The sequence below is a fragment of the Melampsora larici-populina genome (genome assembly GCF_000204055.1).
Source record: "Melampsora larici-populina 98AG31 unplaced genomic scaffold MELLAscaffold_59, whole genome shotgun sequence".
Taxonomy (NCBI): domain Eukaryota; kingdom Fungi; phylum Basidiomycota; class Pucciniomycetes; order Pucciniales; family Melampsoraceae; genus Melampsora; species Melampsora laricis-populina.
Genome location: NW_006768823.1, coordinates 426,570 through 445,194, shown reverse-complemented (window position 1 = coordinate 445,194; position 18,625 = coordinate 426,570). Strand labels below are relative to the sequence as shown.

General features: G+C 45.5%; 3 protein-coding genes across 3 annotated transcripts; 2 read left to right on the top strand and 1 right to left on the bottom strand.

The window, feature by feature from the left end:
- Nucleotides 1-5,227: 5,227 nt before the first annotated feature.
- On the top strand, nt 5,228-6,814 carry MELLADRAFT_93341 (uncharacterized protein; the record flags this gene model as incomplete). Its single annotated transcript, XM_007416324.1, has 6 exons — nt 5,228-5,337; nt 5,433-5,695; nt 5,767-5,867; nt 5,925-5,935; nt 5,995-6,332; nt 6,441-6,814. The coding sequence occupies 6 exons, from the start codon at nt 5,228-5,230 to the stop codon at nt 6,812-6,814; spliced, it is 1,197 nt and encodes a 398-aa protein (XP_007416386.1).
- Nucleotides 6,815-7,994: 1,180 nt separating this feature from the next.
- MELLADRAFT_93340 (uncharacterized protein) lies at nt 7,995-11,738 on the bottom strand (the record flags this gene model as incomplete). The annotated part of the gene is made up of 11 exons (XM_007416304.1): nt 7,995-8,139; nt 8,207-8,502; nt 8,558-9,018; nt 9,097-9,264; nt 9,375-9,399; nt 9,597-9,736; nt 9,835-9,978; nt 10,119-10,503; nt 10,571-11,188; nt 11,265-11,601; nt 11,692-11,738. 11 exons carry the CDS (start codon nt 11,736-11,738, stop codon nt 7,995-7,997), a joined length of 2,766 nt encoding a protein of 921 aa, XP_007416366.1.
- Nucleotides 11,739-15,377: 3,639 nt separating this feature from the next.
- MELLADRAFT_93339 (uncharacterized protein) lies at nt 15,378-16,685 on the top strand (the record flags this gene model as incomplete). Its single annotated transcript, XM_007416325.1, has 1 exon — nt 15,378-16,685. The coding sequence occupies one exon, from the start codon at nt 15,378-15,380 to the stop codon at nt 16,683-16,685; it is 1,308 nt and encodes a 435-aa protein (XP_007416387.1).
- Nucleotides 16,686-18,625: the final 1,940 nt, after the last annotated feature.

The following is an 18,625-nucleotide window of genomic DNA, read 5'->3' as shown; positions in this document are numbered from 1 at the left end:
ATATTGATGATATTCTGGTAAGTTTCTTTCAACCTTCCCAATTGAATCATAAAGAACTCTCACTGACCGATATCTTTTTCAATTCAATTTCCTTCTAAAACCCGTCTCAATAGCCATCACCAAATCAACTTCCCAATCCCAAACGTTGTCCAAAAGCGCTGGTCTTCAAGTTCCAAGTGTCCCGAGTTCTAGAACGCTCAGACCACCAAGCCCTGCTTGATTGCAGCCGGGCTTTGTGGCGACTCCCAAGGACTTGCAAAGGACTTGCATACCACAATCATCCTGCCTTCCAGCTCAGAGGGCAACCTCGGTTCACCTGGCCCTCTTCTTGATTGGTCCGCATCACCTCGACCACCTGTTATAAAACAAAAGAAAGGTAGCAAAGGCACAGTTGAATCCAAACCTAATGGCCAAGGAAAAGTAAGTACCATCTTTCTCAGCATGATGATATGAATTCATTTGACTGACCGCATGGTTTGCTTTTTAGGCTCACTCATCAACAAGCAAGCAAGCCCGATCACCATCCGGAAGCTCTAGGGGTAACTCAGCCTCACCCCAACCAAAGAAGTCAAAAGACAGTGTAAGTCTTTCAATCACTTCATATGTCCTTCTTACAAACGTACTCACCTCTGATCCTTTCCATGTAGGCCTACAAGGTACCTTGCAATGTTGCCTTGTCTCAAGGCTCTGATATCAAGATAGTCGGGACCAACAATGGCCCAGGATATATGGAGGTTCAAATCGCTTGTGTGCAGGAACTTCTCAAGTTCTATGAACCTCTAGTGGTAAGACTTCCTCCTTGTGTTTGATCTTTCAAAACTGTATGCTGACTTGTTCATTAATCTGATGCGATTATCTAGGGGCAAAGTTACAAGTGTCATTGGTGCAAGCAGTCGTTCTTGCGTCATGACTCTTCCTACTGGAATTTATGGGGTCACCGTGATGGCAACAAGAAACGACCTGTGTACCATGCGCCATAAAGCTATTTGAGCTGGTTTCAAGCTCCCACCATCCTACAATGAACAGATGGAAGTCAAAAAGAAGAAGAAATCGACTTTGGACGCCTTCCTTAGTGGACCCGTATTTTCTGTTGATTTGTTGAACATGATCCTTGTGATCTGGATTGTTTGCCATGCGCTCCCATGGATACAATTTCACGACCCGGCTTTGTGTGCCGCTTCCTATTCCGTCAATTGTAGTGCGGTTATTTGATCAACTGCTTGGGCCACCAAGCAGTCTGTCCAACTCCATGCGTCCTTACATCAAAAGGCCATCAATACCCTGAAGGCAAGTAGAACTTTCCCTCTTATATAATATGACTATCACGAGCTGATCCTGTTTTATCAAACTTATGATAGCAAAACAAAGGCAAATTTTGTTTGATTCATGATGTTTGGACGAGGAAAGGGAATCACTATGCCTTTGTTGGGTCAACAGAAAATTATATCAGTGACGATTGGGAATATAAATTGACCCATCTCACCCTCAAGATGGTGGGATGGCGTCATTTTGGGGTTTTGCTTGCCAGACCGATTGGTCAATTCTTAGTCCAACATGGACTACATAAAAAGATAAGTATTCTTTTCTTTTCTTCATATTCTTCATATTCATTTCACTCGATTTCTTGCTTATCTTCTTTTGTATCTTGAACACCTCTTAGCGCAGACAACCAACAGTGGAGGAAATAACACCACGATGGCCTCCAAACTCAAGGCAATGTTTGCAGCCCCTGATGATCCAGTACACTGGTAGAGCCAAACTCATCACGTGTGATGTTACGCTCATAAACTAAATCTTGTTGTGGGGCACGGACTCAAAGCCTTAGGTCAGAAGGTAGGTGGTTCCAAGCCATCTTTACCTCATGGTATATCTCTTCCTATCCGAGAATAGTCATCAAGATGGAGAAGAGGAAGTGCTCCTTTTAGATGAACATGACGTAGTTGCAGTTGCGCTTCACAAGGTCAGTCTGCTTTTAAAATTTCGTTTGGTTATGGTTTTCATGAAAACTAATATTCCATTGTGTTTGCAGGTGGACACTGTCTCAGGTCAGATTGCAAGTAGCGCCGCCTGTCGAAATGATTTTAAGACACATGCCATTTGTTTGGGATACAAGGGGCGCATGTTGAAAAGGCCTTGCAAGACGCGTTGGAATAGTCACTATGAAGGTCGCAAGCTGACATGTGAGGCACAGGAGGTGAGTTCATTCTTTTATATTATAATTTCTCATTCTTTTATATTATGATTCCTCACTTATCATTATCTTGCTATATAATTTCTTACTCTCCATTCTTTTTCTAGGTACTCAACTCAATGATTGCGGCCAACCAAAAGGCCTGTTTTTTCAAAGGTGTCACAATATCGGCTTCAGAGTGGCATGCCGTTGAGTTGGTGAACAAAGTTCTCAAGGTTTGTTTATTTCCTTTCTCTCTAATTTTTTTTATCGTCAATACTCATTTCACCTCTATCATGTAGACTCTTGTTGATGCAACAGCTCAAGTAGAGGGTGATGGGCCTACTGTCTGCATCCTCTTGGCTGAATATAAGTGGGTCATTAACAAACTCAAGCAACACCAAGCTGAAGCATCCATCTTTGCAAGTCTTGATCACACCATTGAGGTAATGATCAAGTGGCTGACTGATTACCAAGAAGAGGCTGCCAACTCTGATGCCATAGTCCTCACCATCATACTCAAACCACACTTCCGAGGCAAATTCTTCAACCTTCACTATTCCGATCATGAAGTCTCATCACAGCTGATTATTGAGAACGCATTCAACTCCGTTGTGGACGAAAAGAAGATCCACAAACCAACTCCACCACCTCAAGATGACAATGAGCCTGCCAATGCCAATGAATTTGATGTTTTTGGAACATCAGACAAAGGGCCAACTTAGTCTTCAACTTCAGAGCTCAACAAATATTTACAAGGTAAATATCCAATCAGAAGAGACCAAACTCCTCTACAATGGTGGAAGGTATGTTAATTCCAAGGGTGCCACTATGCTATACTGGTATGAGTATAGTTGGGTATAGTATAGTTTAAATTGTACTATACTATACTCAGTATAGTATAGTTGAAACTATACTTTTCTTAAATATACTCATTATAGTATCAATTGATCAACTACACATGGACAAGGGTTACACAAGTTTTCCATCAGCATGTTCAACTATACTGCACAGTATAGTATAGTATAGATGAGTATAGTTGCACTATACTATACCAAGTATAGTTTAAGTACCGTATAGTTGAACTATACTATACCAAGTATAGTCACAGTATAGTATAGTATAGTATAGTGGCAGCCTTGTTAATTCTTCTTACTCATTCTCTTTCTTTCTGTCCTGACTAACATTGGCTCTCAACTACAGGAACACAAAAGTCATTTCCCTATCCTTGCGGAACTTGCCCGTGATTACTTATCAATTTCAGCCACTTCATGTGCATGCAAGCAGACATTTTCAGCCGCGGCCAATGTGTGTACCCCATCAAGAAGTAGTATGTTACCCAAAACTATGGAGCACCTTGTTGGCTCCCAAGTGTGGTTGAAGGAGGGAATCGTTCCTGATGGAGTATTTGAAGAAGCTGCCTGAGCGCTTCAAGCCTATGTTGAAGCTATGGCAAAGTCTAAGAAACCCCAATAGATACTGTTCTCTTTTACTGTTATCTTTTTCTCACTCTACAAAAACTTTCTGTTTTTGTTTTTTACTTTTTTCCCCCCAATGTCTCATAACTTTTCCCGATTGTCTTTTATGTTCTAAAGACACATTATCATACATGATATGGAATACATACACAATTAAGTTTCTTGCCTTCTGACTCCAACCTGACCAATGAGCTATATATCCGACAAAAAGCGAATTCTCCACTCCGATACTTTGTAAGTTTTTTTACCTCAAAAGTAGCAATGTCATAGGGGAGTGAGCCATAGCGCCAACTCCGCAGAGTTGTTTTTCATTGCGTTTTGGAGCGGTTCAGGTATTGGCTAGATACACAATTGAAAGTCACATGTGCTTGGATTTCTGACCTAGTATTGTACAAGATTTATAAGACTCATACCAATGCTGAGACAGCTATGCTGCAACATGCTACCGTGCATTTTGTGTGTAGTGTAACTGAGTGCATTTAACAAGAATCTTGCCCTTGGGATAGTGTAGCTTGTCAAGTTACAGTATGTACACTACAAGCTCTTGTAGCTGAGTTTTGTGCCTCTATGCGGTACTCAAAGCTACATATGTACGCGTACATAGTTGCTTTGAGTACCGATTACTCAGTCTACAGGGCCAAAATTTGGTCAGCTACACCACGGAGGGGCTTTGAGTCTAGAAATGGCCTTTCTTAGTCTGAGAATGGTCATTCCTGAGGGCCACCTGTAGACCGGCTGGCAGGCCATCAATCGGCGGCCCACTGACCGCCTGAAGATGGACAAGAGAAATCGAGGCCGTAGTCGGCCTCTGGGCCATCGTCAGACCAAATACGCGGTTGAAATCAATATCACGATATGATTGGTGTCTTTCGTGATGATCCTGGCTCAGGTTTGAACTTGGAGTCGCTTGTTTTTGTATATAATTATACAAAGTAACAAATCCTTCATGGAAACTCTGAAGTATCTGCTTGAGGACTACGACATGGTTCTGTCCTTAATGTACATACTGTGTACAACTGCTTTTTTGATGGACGGAAGGCAGATCACAGCCCGCCAGCGGGCGCAAGCAAGCCAGCCTACCGGCGAGCCCAGCAGGTGCCTGCCAGACATTGCGCGTGAGGGCCACCTGGAGACCGCCTACCTTTGCAGAAGGGCAGACCGTCTCCAGGTGGCCTGGATGGACCGCCTGCAGGCGGGCAAAACACCCCTGTGGTGTAGAGATTTTCGGGGACTCTGTGTAGGGTAGCTGGAATTCTTTCTTGTATAAATAAGGCTAGCTGTACAGTCAACTCTGATATAACCCAGAGGTCGCAGCCACTGGGAGGGCCGTGACTGTCAGGCCGTGACAGCTGACAGTGACTGTCACGCCCCCTCACAACCCATGTAATCATGGCCCATAACCCACCATCGAAAGGTTTGTTGGTACCTGTCGCCTCCCCTGTCTTGATCTTGGTCATATGGTCAACAGACAAACAACAGTCCTGGTGACAAACATCCAAACATATCACCGCACACTTGGAAATCTTTTGCACTTCATTTAATTTCTCATCCCGCTCACGATCTCGAAGTCACTCTCATCATGCTTCTCTCGGAATTTGTGGACATCCTTTCCAAAGATTTCCCTCAGCTCTACTCGACACTGCATGTCGGTGATCTCGTTCGATTCGCTGGCCTTGCAGCGAGGTCGCCGTCCGTAGCAAAGACGCATGGCAATTCAAAGACTCAACATCAACCATACCCTTCCTACGTCTGGCTCTGAAACTTTCCCTATCACCGGATTTAAGTCATCAACTATGGCGCGCAATCGCTCCTATGTTAAGCCAATTCCACGTTCAACCCGGACCTTTGATCCAGCAACACGGCTATCGCAGTGATTTAGATGTCAAGATACCTGAATTTACCCTTTTTACTCCTGTCAAGGACTGCTTACTCTGTCATGATCCCAAGAATGGCCGGCAAAAGTTACATCATCGCTCTCAAATCCATGGATACCTATACGACCTGGACGGCGTTCATACTGTGGGAATTGTGACTTTAAAATGCCCCAGTTAGTTGATTTTCCCCAACGATGCCTACAACAGATCAAACAAGCTGAGCTGAGCAACGTTTGCGGTTGAGCAGAATGTGCCACCCACTATCGACCAAGCTACTATTCTTCCGCGAACAAAATTCGCACGTATTACTCCGCCCAGAATGGACGTAATGACGAAACCTATCAGGTCAGCTGTCATTATTTCATGACTCATCGCCTCGCGGAGTTCATGCGAAATGCACAGATGCTCGCACAGTCAGTGTCATTCATCTTTGTTTGTGCATTGCCAAAGGAACTTACATTATCTTCTCCAGCATTTCCAACTTCAACCTCGTCAACATATTCAATCTCTCCCACATTGACTACGTGGAGCTACCTGAACTTGAATCGGCTCCCAAGGTTCTACCCTCATTATCCGAAACTACTTGCAGAGACACACTGGATATCCATACTCTGCTACTGCGAGCAGACTGGCGACAAAGCTGCTTGAGCGTCGAGACCTCAGGTCCTCCCAACCAGCGATACCATCAGGCGATGCAAGCGGTGCTGGAGTGGATTGCGTTGGAAGGCAGCCACCATCGCAGGCATGTCTGCTCTGCATGCCTCCGTGTGGTTCCACTGCCTGGTGAAGACGGTAATCCCAGATTAGGATGTAAGTCAAATCGTCCCTTCGTCCCTTCACCTAACCATTGCAAGACCCATACCACACCAGACTGAACATATCTGACCGTGTCCACTCCCTATTCTCTCTCTGTTGAAGATATCCGAGCGGTCGTGACTGACGGAATCACAATTGGACACTGGCGGTGCACAGCGACTCCTGCACAACTACAAGAATTAGCGCAAGCAGATGCGCTTCCCCCTCCAAATGGACCTTGCACATCCCCTCTTGTCAGTGTCAAGGATCGCTTCTGTCCCCACCATCAAAAGCGGCTTGGTAGCCGATGCCAGGCACAGCCCTGTCGGAACAATGCTCAACCAGGACATCACACGTGCGAGCTTCAAGAGCATATTCAAGCGTATTACAAATTCAAAGCGAGAGTCACATCAAACTTCACTTTGACCTCCATGCTCAACCGACCCTCCGATCCAACAGTGCACCAGGACTGGGAAACCGCCGAGCTAACTGGATGAGAGGACGTCCAACACGCTGACGAGAGCGATCGGGCCCACGAGCAGGGTCGCGAAGGGGGTGAAGTCAAGACTGCAAAGGTTTGCCTGTCCCGCAGCCGTACTCACAACAACCAGCTGATTGTGAGTACGTGTGGGATCATTCTGGCTCGGGAGACCTTCTTCCATTCGGAGGGCGTCAGCGCTGTAAAGGTCAGTCATTGTCTGAAAACCTCCGTTGGTTTGCGGTCGAGATTACTGAGAAACGTCGCAGGACTTTTTGCTACGTTCCTTCCCCCAAAAAATGCCGGGTGTGTGTTTTTACGACAACGCATGCAACCTTGTCAGCCACATCTACAACAGTGGTGCTGACTACACGCCTTTCCTCAAAACCGTCATTCCGGTGGATCCATTCCACTTTCAAGGACACAAGGAAAGCAACGAGTTCTGCCGGTACTACACTGACCCCAAACTTTTCCCGGAACTACAAGAAGAAGATGGCAGCTGGTTTTTTAACGCTTCAGCAGCCGAAATAGCAAACCTCTGGTATGGTGGTTTTGCATCTATAGCAAGGAGTATGTCTGGCATATGTTTTAATTTCATGATGGAGGACATTGTGGAGCGTAGGAATAATTGGCTACTTAAACGGTTGGCTAAGAGATCTAACATAACCTTCATTGGAAACCTCAGGGTGTGAATCATCTCTTCCGTCCGTTTTGCATCTTTGTTTTTAGCTTACCGGTGAAGACAAGATAGAAAATACCTTGTGATGATTTGCTTGACATTCTTTGACTTGTACTATGTACTTATTGTGCGAAATCCAAAGAAGTGTGATTGTTCTTCGAAACACTCGTCTTTCATCCGCAATGATCGTTCTATGATTCCTGAAGCATGAATCATAGAACGATTCAATTATGTTCTTCTCCTCTTTCTGACCGGTGCCCTTCTGCTCTGGTCAGAAAGACTACTCGTCACTCTTGTGTTTGTGTCTCCAAACAGGCGCGTTGAACATGCCACCTTCTTGTGTATTAAGGTGGCAAATAATACTAAATTTCAGTACGTCACATTAAAGGTCTCATGACAACACATCAGAGACAATTACAGACATAGACAAACTTTTGGACACATTTGGTTTTAAATGAGTGTTGGGAAATAAAATATTCAAATACACTTTTGAATTGAGGGTTAATCAAACAAAAGTCACTTAACACCAATCTGCTGAGTCGGTGGGGGGAGGGACCTCAGGCAAGACCGGAAAGGCCAGTGCGCCACACAAAGCATTACACACATGCTTGCGAGGGAATTCACTGATAGCCCATTTACCGTAGTTGCCTGTAATCCAGCGGCGCCTGAAAATGAATGGGACTTCGTCAGATAGGCGAACATTGGATTTTGGGGCCTGTGAGGCGGGCTCACTCGGAATCGTGAACAACTGCCTCCGTCAATACCACACCAACACCCTGAAATCCCGTGACAAAACTGGTGTGACCACTGCTCTTGTAAGTCCAATGTGTGAAAGCGTTGAGAATCTTATGAACAGTTTCCCAAAGAAAGTGGCGATGGAGGGGAGGCTGCATTGGGGAGAACGTCGTCTCCAGGCTGAACTTGTCACGGGGGCCATTGACCAGCTCCTCGGCGGTGAAGTGTTCAATGCAAGTGCCGTTATGGATCATGTGAGGTTCGTGCAAGACTCCGACCATGTTCTCCTGGAACTGGAATGAAAAACGAATCAGCACATTTCGGGGCGTGCGAAATGATTCAACTGACCCTCAAAACCTGAAGGATTTCCCACTCAAGATCGGTGGTGTTCAAGATGTTCATGCGGCCTTGTAAATTGTTACGGAAACGTCCCAATTGAACTGCGACGTGTAAGTACGTCTGGGCGTGGCCAAGATACGTGGAAAGTTGGCGTGGGATAGTATTGTAAGCTCGGACGCCAAATATGACATGACATGGTCCCCGCGTGAGGATTGCTTGGTGAGTCGATTGTTCATCCCAAGAATGTAAGCGCCGATTCGTAATGCCAATGGTCGCCACAGTGGTGTGGAATGATATCTCAACCCCATGTTCGGTAACGTCAGACCTTAGAGCAAACATCGTCACATTTGCTTCGGGCGGTGGTGATGTGGATTCCGAAGCGGGGTCTGAGTCGATGACCGAAAGGGATCCTCGACCGAGCTCTAGGGTATCTATGGATGGCCCAATGGCATCTCCTAAGAGGAGATTGACTGACGGATGTCAAAAAGTTGGCAATTAGTATGAAGCACAAGCGTAAGGGGTTGCAGAGACCATTGAAGCATGCGTACCCATTCCACAAACGGAGTGCAAGGTGGCTGGTATGTGTCCAGCAGCGTCCCTTTCTTCACTGTTGATGTTGTTTGGTGGTGGCAAGGTCTGACCCACTAACGGTTCAGGGTTGGTTACGTGAACAGTGTTGGTGGAAGCCGCGCTTTCACCGGCTTCACTAGACATTACTGGGAGATTGAAACGTGATAAAAGTATCATTGCATAGGCAGAAGATTGATCAAAATGAAAGACATGGTGAGTTCACAACAAAAAGAGGAGAAATGCAATGGAAACCCACCACTAAGCTCTTGACTCGGGCCTTGCTTGGAAAGTAAGTGGATCGACAGGTGCGTGATGCGGAGTAGGAGGTTCCACTGTCACTGTGGCAGGCCTAGATGAGGGATACACAATTGCAATGGGGTACAGAAGGCATGAATTGCATTCAGTCAGTTCACAAAACAAGCAGAGGAGACGTGGGTGGGAAAAAGGGGCAAATAACACACTGATTGAATGAACGAACGTAAGTAGTGAAGTGATCAAGGAAGTGTGGGTGGTGTTGAAAGATCGTGGGGGTGGTTGAAAGTAAATACGGAACGTCTTGCAAGGCAAGTCTCAAAAGCCATCCATTTGCGAGCATTCCTGGCGCGTCAGAAAAAGCGGCTGTTTAGTTGTTTAGACTCGCTTCTAGAACTAGAATATTCGGTGTCTATATTAGTGATTTGGCTAAGTAAGCGAGCATCCCTGGGAGGGAGGCATACGCAAAGTCGCGAAGCCACTGCGAACCGAATCCAGGAATGAGATGGGATACTCTTGGACATTATAACAACTATGTAATTCGATGACATAGTTGAAGCAAACTACAGTGCCAAGACTGGTGGACAGACGTGATGGTCCTGAGGTACCTAGGGTGGATGGGATGGAGCAGCCGGTCATACAATTGAATTAGGGACAAGGGAAGTCACAGACAGAACAGATTTGGAAATGTGTCAGTTCCAACACAGATAGGAAGACGTTTGGAATGGCTCAGATCTCCTTCATTCACCGAATTTTCTTTTTTTGGTGGTTCCTTCATCACCGAGTTTTTTGTTTTTGGAGCATACCTGCAAGTATTCCAAGTGGAAAGCTTTGCGGGCGGCCTCAATCGTGATGGGTTGTGACGCAGCCTTCTGTTGACTTAGCCATTCCTGCCATCTTTTGCCGTTGCCGGCTTTCGCTACCCTTTTGATCCACCGAGATATGCGGTAGATGGTACTTTTGACGCTTTTGAAGCGCTGTTGAAACAATTGGTCCCATGATCCAAGGACGGTCATGGGGGGGTGGAGTTCTGCCCATTCAAGTAGAACAGTCATTGGTGCCTCCAAGTCTGGCCAAGCTTCTTTCGGAATGTCTGGGGTGGCTGGTGGTGGTGGTGGTGAGGGTATGGGGTCCTGGTGTGCGTAGTATTAGTCACATTGCGTGTACAGTGGTAAGCACGGCTCGGGAAAGGTCACTCACTGTTGGCCCTTGCGTGGGAGTCTCCTCAGAGCCATCACGACGGCTCGGAGACCGTTCGCGAGGCTGAGAGTCACCTGAAACTGGGTGGGGTCGTGGGATAAAGACGATGTCGGGGTTGTCTTGGGCGCAGGCGTCTGAGGGATCCGGAAGCGCGGCTGTAGACGAACCAGAACCAGAAGGTGTGGGCTGCCTGTTGGATGACGTGATTGTCTGGTGAATGGCAGGACCGGAAGTGCTTGCTGCACAAGACGAAGAGCAATTGCTCGTGTAAGCCATTCTTACGCGAGCCTCGAGCCCAGGGCAGTCTTGCAGCTTGAGCAGTGCCCCCTTGACAAAGATCTGTCGTGGTGTTGTTGGAAATCGTAATGGAATATCGATCCCAACAAGGGCCTGCAAAAGCGATTCGACGAAATGAAGTTCCAGGCGCGAAGGAATGAAAAGAAAGTCTCTCACCCAAAGGTCAATATTAGGGTTCCAGAGTGAAACTGATCGACTCCAAGTCCCTTTGGATAATCCTTCACTTAGAGCAGTTTCCCTCACGAGCGCGTCACACTGGTTGAGGGCAAAAGATGGCCACTTGGGGGCCACAAAGGGGTATACCTCTGGATGCTCGCCTGCCTGATACAAGAAGATATGAGCTTCTTGTAACAGAAATCATCATGGTGACACCACAATACGAGGGTGAGAAAACTACCTTCAGCCAAACAAAGGCAGTGACCACCTTGACCTCGTCGGCAGTGAAGCGTTTGTTGCGCATAATGTCGTGCACTCGTTCTGTCCGCAAATTGAAAAAATCACCCAGCATAGCTCGATCGAACCCTTGCGCTATCCGGGCACCACTTTGTGCACTCTGAGGAGGTAGGCGGCGATGGGGGGGAGGGGCTGGACGAGACCCTCGTGTTGGTGGCTGGAGGAGGTCGGGATGGTAAGGCAACATCCCAGCCAAGGCAGGGTCCACAAAGAGGTCGATTCCGGTGATCAAAGCGTTTGCGGGGTCCTTGGTTGGCTTGCGATGGCCTTTGGCCCCACAACTTCGCTCACCAACGGTCTGACAACACTACGCACAGAGAGCGCTGATGAGCTCAAGTGTCATAACAGAGTGAATGACTGGAAGAGCTTACCGAAGCACAGGCGTCGTAAACGCAATCCTTATTTCCTCTCTTGGCATCTGTCAGTGAATGACTCTGTCCCACTTTCCCGTTGACGCCACGGCATAGAATGGGCGGAGTTTGGGTTGCGGAGCCTGGTGGCGTGGTTGGTTGGGTCGGGTTGAAAAGTCGATTCAACAACTGCTGGCTAGGTGTTACTTGAGGTAGTACTGGGGGGGAGGGCGATTGGCTAGGCCGATCGCATGGGGGGGCACGTATGGAAGCGGAGGCCAGTGACCTGCGTTGATTGATGTGATCTCGTGGGTGAGTTGATGGTGGTCCCAAGTGCGATACCAGTGGCCAGACTTCTTGATGCCGCACTGAGAATTAAATTCATGGTGGGTTAGTTAGCAGCAAGCCCACCGCTGCTATTGTCAAGGTGAAGGGAAAGTTTGGTTCTGGAAACTAACCGCGGCTTTCCAAGAATTTGGGAACCGATTGATGTATTTCAACGGGGTGGTCTTGCCCACGTCGAGACATGCAGGGCACGCAAAACCAACCGGTCCGTCCATGGCGGGAAGGGGGAGTGGCGAGCTCTGGTCGATCCGCTTGAAGGTAGATTTGATATACCGTGGTTCTTTTGGAGGCATGGTGGTGGTGGTCAAAGGTGAGGTGGTGAAGGTGTTCGATTTCGAGGAGGCGACTGAGGAGAGGTGGTGAAACGGTGCTTATTGGTTCAGAGGACGCGTGCCAGGGGAAGAAGGAGTGGAGGTCAGGGGACGATTGCACGGGTGTGTCACACCAGTGGGTCACATGAAGGAAAGGTCTCAGTGACCTTTCCATCAGGATGTGGCGTGGCTGAAAGAGCGGGTGAAATAAATGTACAGGGCTTTCACACCTGAGGGACAGGTCGCTGAAATAGATGACTGTCACGGCGTGAGAGTACTGTCACGGCTGTCCTGATTGCCCCTCGTTCTCATATAACCAATAGCTGTCAAAACCGATAATCTGGGCAAAACCGATAATTTTGGGCCATTTTTTTTTAAATTTTCAGTGAAGTTGGCTCTGACAAAACCGATACTCCATGAAAACCGATACATTTTTTGGGTATTGGTTATATCAGAGTCGACTGTAGCTTAGCGGGCTGTTTTTAGCTACACTACCTGACGCTATCAGCTAAGGGTCGATTAGCCCCGACAATTTCCATCCAAAGCACGCCACTCCAGTAAGACGTCTGAGGTCTTGATTCGCATCGGTATCCATTGTAAGGAGTAGGAGCCGAGCACGTGTTCATATCTATCAGTTGTCAAAAAAATCTGTTAGTCTTACCAAGCAATATGATGACAACTGGGTCGTGCACATAGATAAAAAGATATCTCGAAAACGCGCTCCTGTACTTCAACTTGCCTCCCAACCAACAAATATGTTGTTCGAAGTCAGTTGTGATTTAAAGTACTATAATATGCACAAACAATCTGATGAAGACAAAGAGGTTGTTGATGACTCATCCATAAACGGCTAACACATACTGCCCTCACTGATCACTGTGAATACTTGACAGGTGTTCGAGAGTGAGACAGGCCACGTCGAACCGCGAAGAAGATCCTAGCATTCCTCCCCCAGCATTTGGAAGCTTGCCCTTGGTACTATATACCAAGTTGGTAGGCCCGTGTCCCATGACGCCAATTGGGTAAATCAATGAGGTTTTTGGATGAATGCGCATCAATCTGGCAGAGGATTGTGATTTCCAATCATTGCTTCTCTGCATCGAAGTCGCGCTGCTATCATTCAATGCTTGCTACATTTGTCTTCATCCGCATCCCACTGGAAATTCCTTCAATTATCTGATCCACGTTGAAGCAAAAATACCTCTCCTTACTTCACTCCGTATAAGGTCCTGTACCACATACGGAAAATAAAAGACATTCTCAATAAGGTGCGACTAGTTTACAGAGAAGCAACTTTTCCTGACGGTATCAAAGAGCTGCCCTCTCTCATTTTGAACAACTTTGTTTAGAACATTGACTCGTGGTACGTCCGCTTCTACCAGACATACAGGCTGTTGGGGGAATCCGAGATACCGGTAGGAGTTGCAGACTGGATTGCCATATTTCTTATTGTTGTTCGCGTCTTGTCTAACACGCAATCTAAAGTTGTGAGCGGGCGCATCAGCTGGCGAAGGGCTTTGAAAGAGGAAGGGGCGTCAATGGAAGATGAGTTTTCAAATGTTTCTACGCGTGTCGTTGATGGAATGAGGATATTTGATGAAGGGAAAGAGTTCGAAGAAGGCAAGGTTCAACTTCGGACCTCGTCATCAAGTACAAGCGTGCCATAGACAGCTGTGGTTGGGAGTCAGAGTCACTCTCATGGTACATATCAGCCGACAATATCGCATGCGAATGCTCGCCGCCTCTTGGAGAGAGTTCCCGATATGCCATCACACGTCTGAAACTAACTGGCTTGGCCTCTGAAGATACTGTGAATGCAATCTATGATCGAAGGAGAGGATGATGTTTCATATATTCATCTTGGAGCTCAGTCCGAACACTTATATGCTTATATGTACACGCCCGATGGCTTCAACATTGGTCTAGCTTCTTACTGTTTGAAGCACATATTCCAACTCAGGGATGATGACCAGGTGAGGATCCCGGGATCCTACTGTTCAATAGCAGCTCAAACACAAATCAGATGTATCTGTTTTTATCACTAGGCTATCCCGTCTGTCCTCCAACCCCATGTTGTTAGTCACGTGTTCATTTGCTGGTCCACCCGTAACTTAAATCTCTTGTAGAAGTATCTCTCGCAGGGTTCGGACTGAACCTACTAAATTACAGCGGATGTGGCAGTGATTTGAGTCGATCGTTCCAAATGGTTGGAAGACAAAAAGTATGATCCTGTTATTGCAAGTCTTGAGTCAACACTCTGAGCAAGCGGGAGGTCATATGTCATATGGAGCTGCAAGAGCAAGACTCTGCTCCTTCGTCATGAGCCTGCACGAATGAAAGACCATCATATGTACATATCAACTTTTGTGATGGCATGAAAGATGTCCGCCATGGCCGGAGGGTCCCTTCAAACACTTACACCGTACACAATTAGCTCTATTGTTTCCCCCATCTTGAGTCATTTAGAGCCAAAGTGCTGATATCTCTGCGTTCGAACCTTTTTTCGACTTTTCTTTTCCGCCTCTTGCGAAGTGAAGTATATTTTCCAATACAGCGCATCAGAAAAAAATCTCTAACTTGGAGCTGAATGCTTCAGGTCCCAATCCTGACCCCTGTCCTTCTCCTTCCGGTCTCTATTCACCATTCCCAATGCAGAGTCTTTCACATCAAATATCTATTTACCCTCATTAATCACCCCAAGGTCTCCTTTCGCCTTTCAATCTTTCTTGCCTTCATTAAAACAACATCAAACTTCAAGGGACAACTTGCCCTTCTTAAAAAAAATACGTTGATCTTGTGAGTACTTCCTGGAATTGCAAGGATGACTATGTAGCTCAGCATTGACCAATTCACCTTGAAGAATTTAGCTGTGTTTTTTCTCTATACAAACTCTTCAACCATCCACGATCGTTTCCGACCCGAGTCAACATTATTAAAACCCACAATACCAATTTTACATACCTTGAAAATTCATGCACATCTATTGAAAACGCGTTTACCTTTCGCTCGTCGAGAATGCTGAGTACATGGCGTATAGATCTAATTTCTTCGATGACGGTACTCCTCTTGTGTTGGACCAATGCACCTTATTCTCAAGCATACATGCTCGCAAACACATTAGCCGATATAAGTCTTCAGTTTGACTATCCGAGCAACACGATGATCAATGCCCGCCTCATAGATCATGCATTCTTTCCACGTCCATCAATAAAATCCCTTAGACCTATCCAGACTGGAATTTTGGTTGAGGGTATCTTACGACGTAATACTTATCAAGTCAACATGGAGACACGAGGGCTGAATTCTGAAAAAACAATATCGACATTGCGAAACAAGGATGACCCCTTGGAAAGTGAACTTCGGGGAATCTTTGGCGAAGCAATTCAACACGGTCGACCTGAGGAAAGTCTTTTGGAATCGAGCCGAAATGGATGGTCAAACCTGGCAGCAAGAGGACCATTCAATACTCCTGAAACGTATGCACGACTGGTGAATGTTTGTCGTTGGTATCAACGCGTCATGGATCCTCAAGAGCTTCAACGTAGATGTCACCTTTTGACCGTGATGAGTGCAAGAGGAAAGAAGCCGGTTTGGTGGAGGAAGGAGGATATGTATATGCTGTGGTCACGCGGATTGAACTGGGAAGTCGTCATCAAAATTGGGGATTCGTTAAAATTATGGGAGGCCAAAAACAGAAGGTGGAGCGCCGCCGAATTGAATGAGGCTCGTCGAGTGCTTCTACTGATACTCAGTAGGCGGACGAATGCCAATCAACAAACTATTCCTTGGGACATTTCTGCAGAGAAGGGTTGGCTGCAAATTTTCTGCCTCAGTCCATCAGATGGTCCAAATCCTCCTCGAACATCTCACACTTCTCGGCTTTCAGCAAACTGTCACACATCTACCTATAGCCAGCGATTCAACATGCTCGTTGGTAATGTCAAGAGTAGTTTTCGACAGCCCTTGTCCGATGAGAATCTTGAACGGGGCACATGGATCAACGATGGCTTGCGATTGGAATTCTTATCAAAAGGCTTTGACCCAAATCTGATGGTAAAACTGAGAATAGCCTTGGAGGCACCCAAAATCCCTCACACTTCGCAAAGTACGCTCACCGAGGGAGCCCAACTTTTGTACAAGTACATCGGTATGGAGCCAAATGATCCGAACACTGCTGTTCGTCGCTGGTTTGGGGAAGCCATCGAGCCTGGGATTTTTGAATCTCGACTTCGACTCACCATGCAACGACTTCTAGCCGCCAAAGTTCATTCTGTACCTGTAAAATCGGATCCAACGCAGTGGAAAGCCAAGTGGGCAAGATTTCTCGCAGAATTTTATACCACTGCCAACATATCCTAATAGCGGGCAACTGCGCTGGGTGAGTTTTTTTGCAAGTTGCAGGAATGGCAACTGCAAGTTTATGAGAAGACATTTTTCTCACCAGTGATTCGATTTTGCTCTTTTAGCTCCGAAAAGTGGTATCCCAACCCCATTCAGCCTCTATAAAAATGACAACAAAATCATGAGCTATCAAGTTTGAATAATTTGGAGGACAGTAGCACCTTGCTAAGCCCGAAAAACTAGATACCTTTCGCGGATACTCAAATAATCAATCACCCTGTGAAAGGATGAAGAGCGACTTCTTATTTCGAGCCTTTGAACTTTTAAATCATATTTCATTCAGCAGGTCTATTTATTTGGCTCTATGTGGCCTTTTTGCATCTCACATGAGTACTCAGACAATTGTGTAATTCATTCAATTCCGTAAATATTTCGAAGACATTTCCTTTCATTCACTAATTTTTTTGGTTACAAAATGATATCAGCGTTCTTTACAAACTCACGCTTTGAGAGAAAAACGGCATGTGTTGAGTGAGCATTCCCATCCAGCATTCTGGATCATAGTTCAGACTTGCTTTTGTGGTAATCAATCTAATTTCTTGATTCCCTCAGTATCTACCCATCTTGCTCAATAATTTTTCAAGCATTGGAAGCATAACTGAGAAAAAGAGCACAATACTCCCGCAAGGGTTTGACCAAGAACCAACAAAGATCACTCATTTTGTATGAAATCATATCCTATCCAGTAAAAAGTCAGAAGACATCAAATATGAATAAAGTAATTTCATGAGTTGAAGTGTTTGAATCAGGTGAGATTTCATGGCTTACAGATGTATATGAATAAAATTATCAAACAAGTTGATGTGAGTTTATGACATAAAAATCTTTCTTGTGTGCCAATAAAACCTGTTCACTTGATTCCTTTTGATTCAGGTCCCTGCTACCTCATAACAAGTAAAGTTTTCCTCTTATGATCAACTTTCCTCTTGAACAAAAGCAATTCAAAAAAACTCTTGAAAAAGAGTATCATCCTATGTAAAAAAATTGTTACAAGGTACTTGCAGATGCCCTGTTCTCTATTATGTACCTGTTGAGTAGTGTTAGTGTTATTCAAATAAGGTTACCTTTCATTTTTGAAGTTGGCAACTTCTTCTGTTCAATTGTGTCACTATTTCTTTCAACTTTTGGTCAATTTCACCTTGATTCTCCTTGTTTCAAACATTGATTTTGTCAAACAATGGAAGCTGATTCCCATTTTTAACCAAACCCCAATTAACTCTGTTATAAGCAACTGCAGCTACATCTCAAGCTCAAATGCACCCTATTTATATTCCCTCTATCACACTGAATCTTGTTCTTTTCAACTCCTGTGATCTTTGATGTTGCTGGGGTATGTTCATCCACAAACCAATCATTGTTTCTTTTGAATGAGGCGTCTTCTAATTCTTTTAGACAGCTGTATGCTCTTTATACCCTATCTATGAAGGGGCGTCAAGTTTGAGTTTTGGTGATTGAACAAAGATAAACTAACATATAATGAACAGTGCCAGCAAGAAAAACTGAGGAAGATGATGATCAATCTGTGACTAGATACAGTACTGATCATGATAATAGCACTCAGAAAGCAAAATGATGAGTGAATTGGGGATTGGAAGTGGATGGTGAGTTGGAGAAGCAGTAACCACAGGTAACCAGCAACTTGTCTTTATTCAAGAGAGGTAATTTGAAATTAAAGAGATGTTGTCACTAGTCCTAGGCTTGATGCTAGGATTCCCAGCAGTGAAATTGATCATAAACAAGATTAAAAGATAGAATAGAAAACAAATGATATCTGGAATGTGTCATTCATTTTGGCCACAACATGACTGCTCTGGAAGGACAACTGTCTGACATGTTGGAATTCATTGTTCAAGTGTCAATACAATCCCCAGTCTGTTTAGTGTGGGTGTGTAATTAGA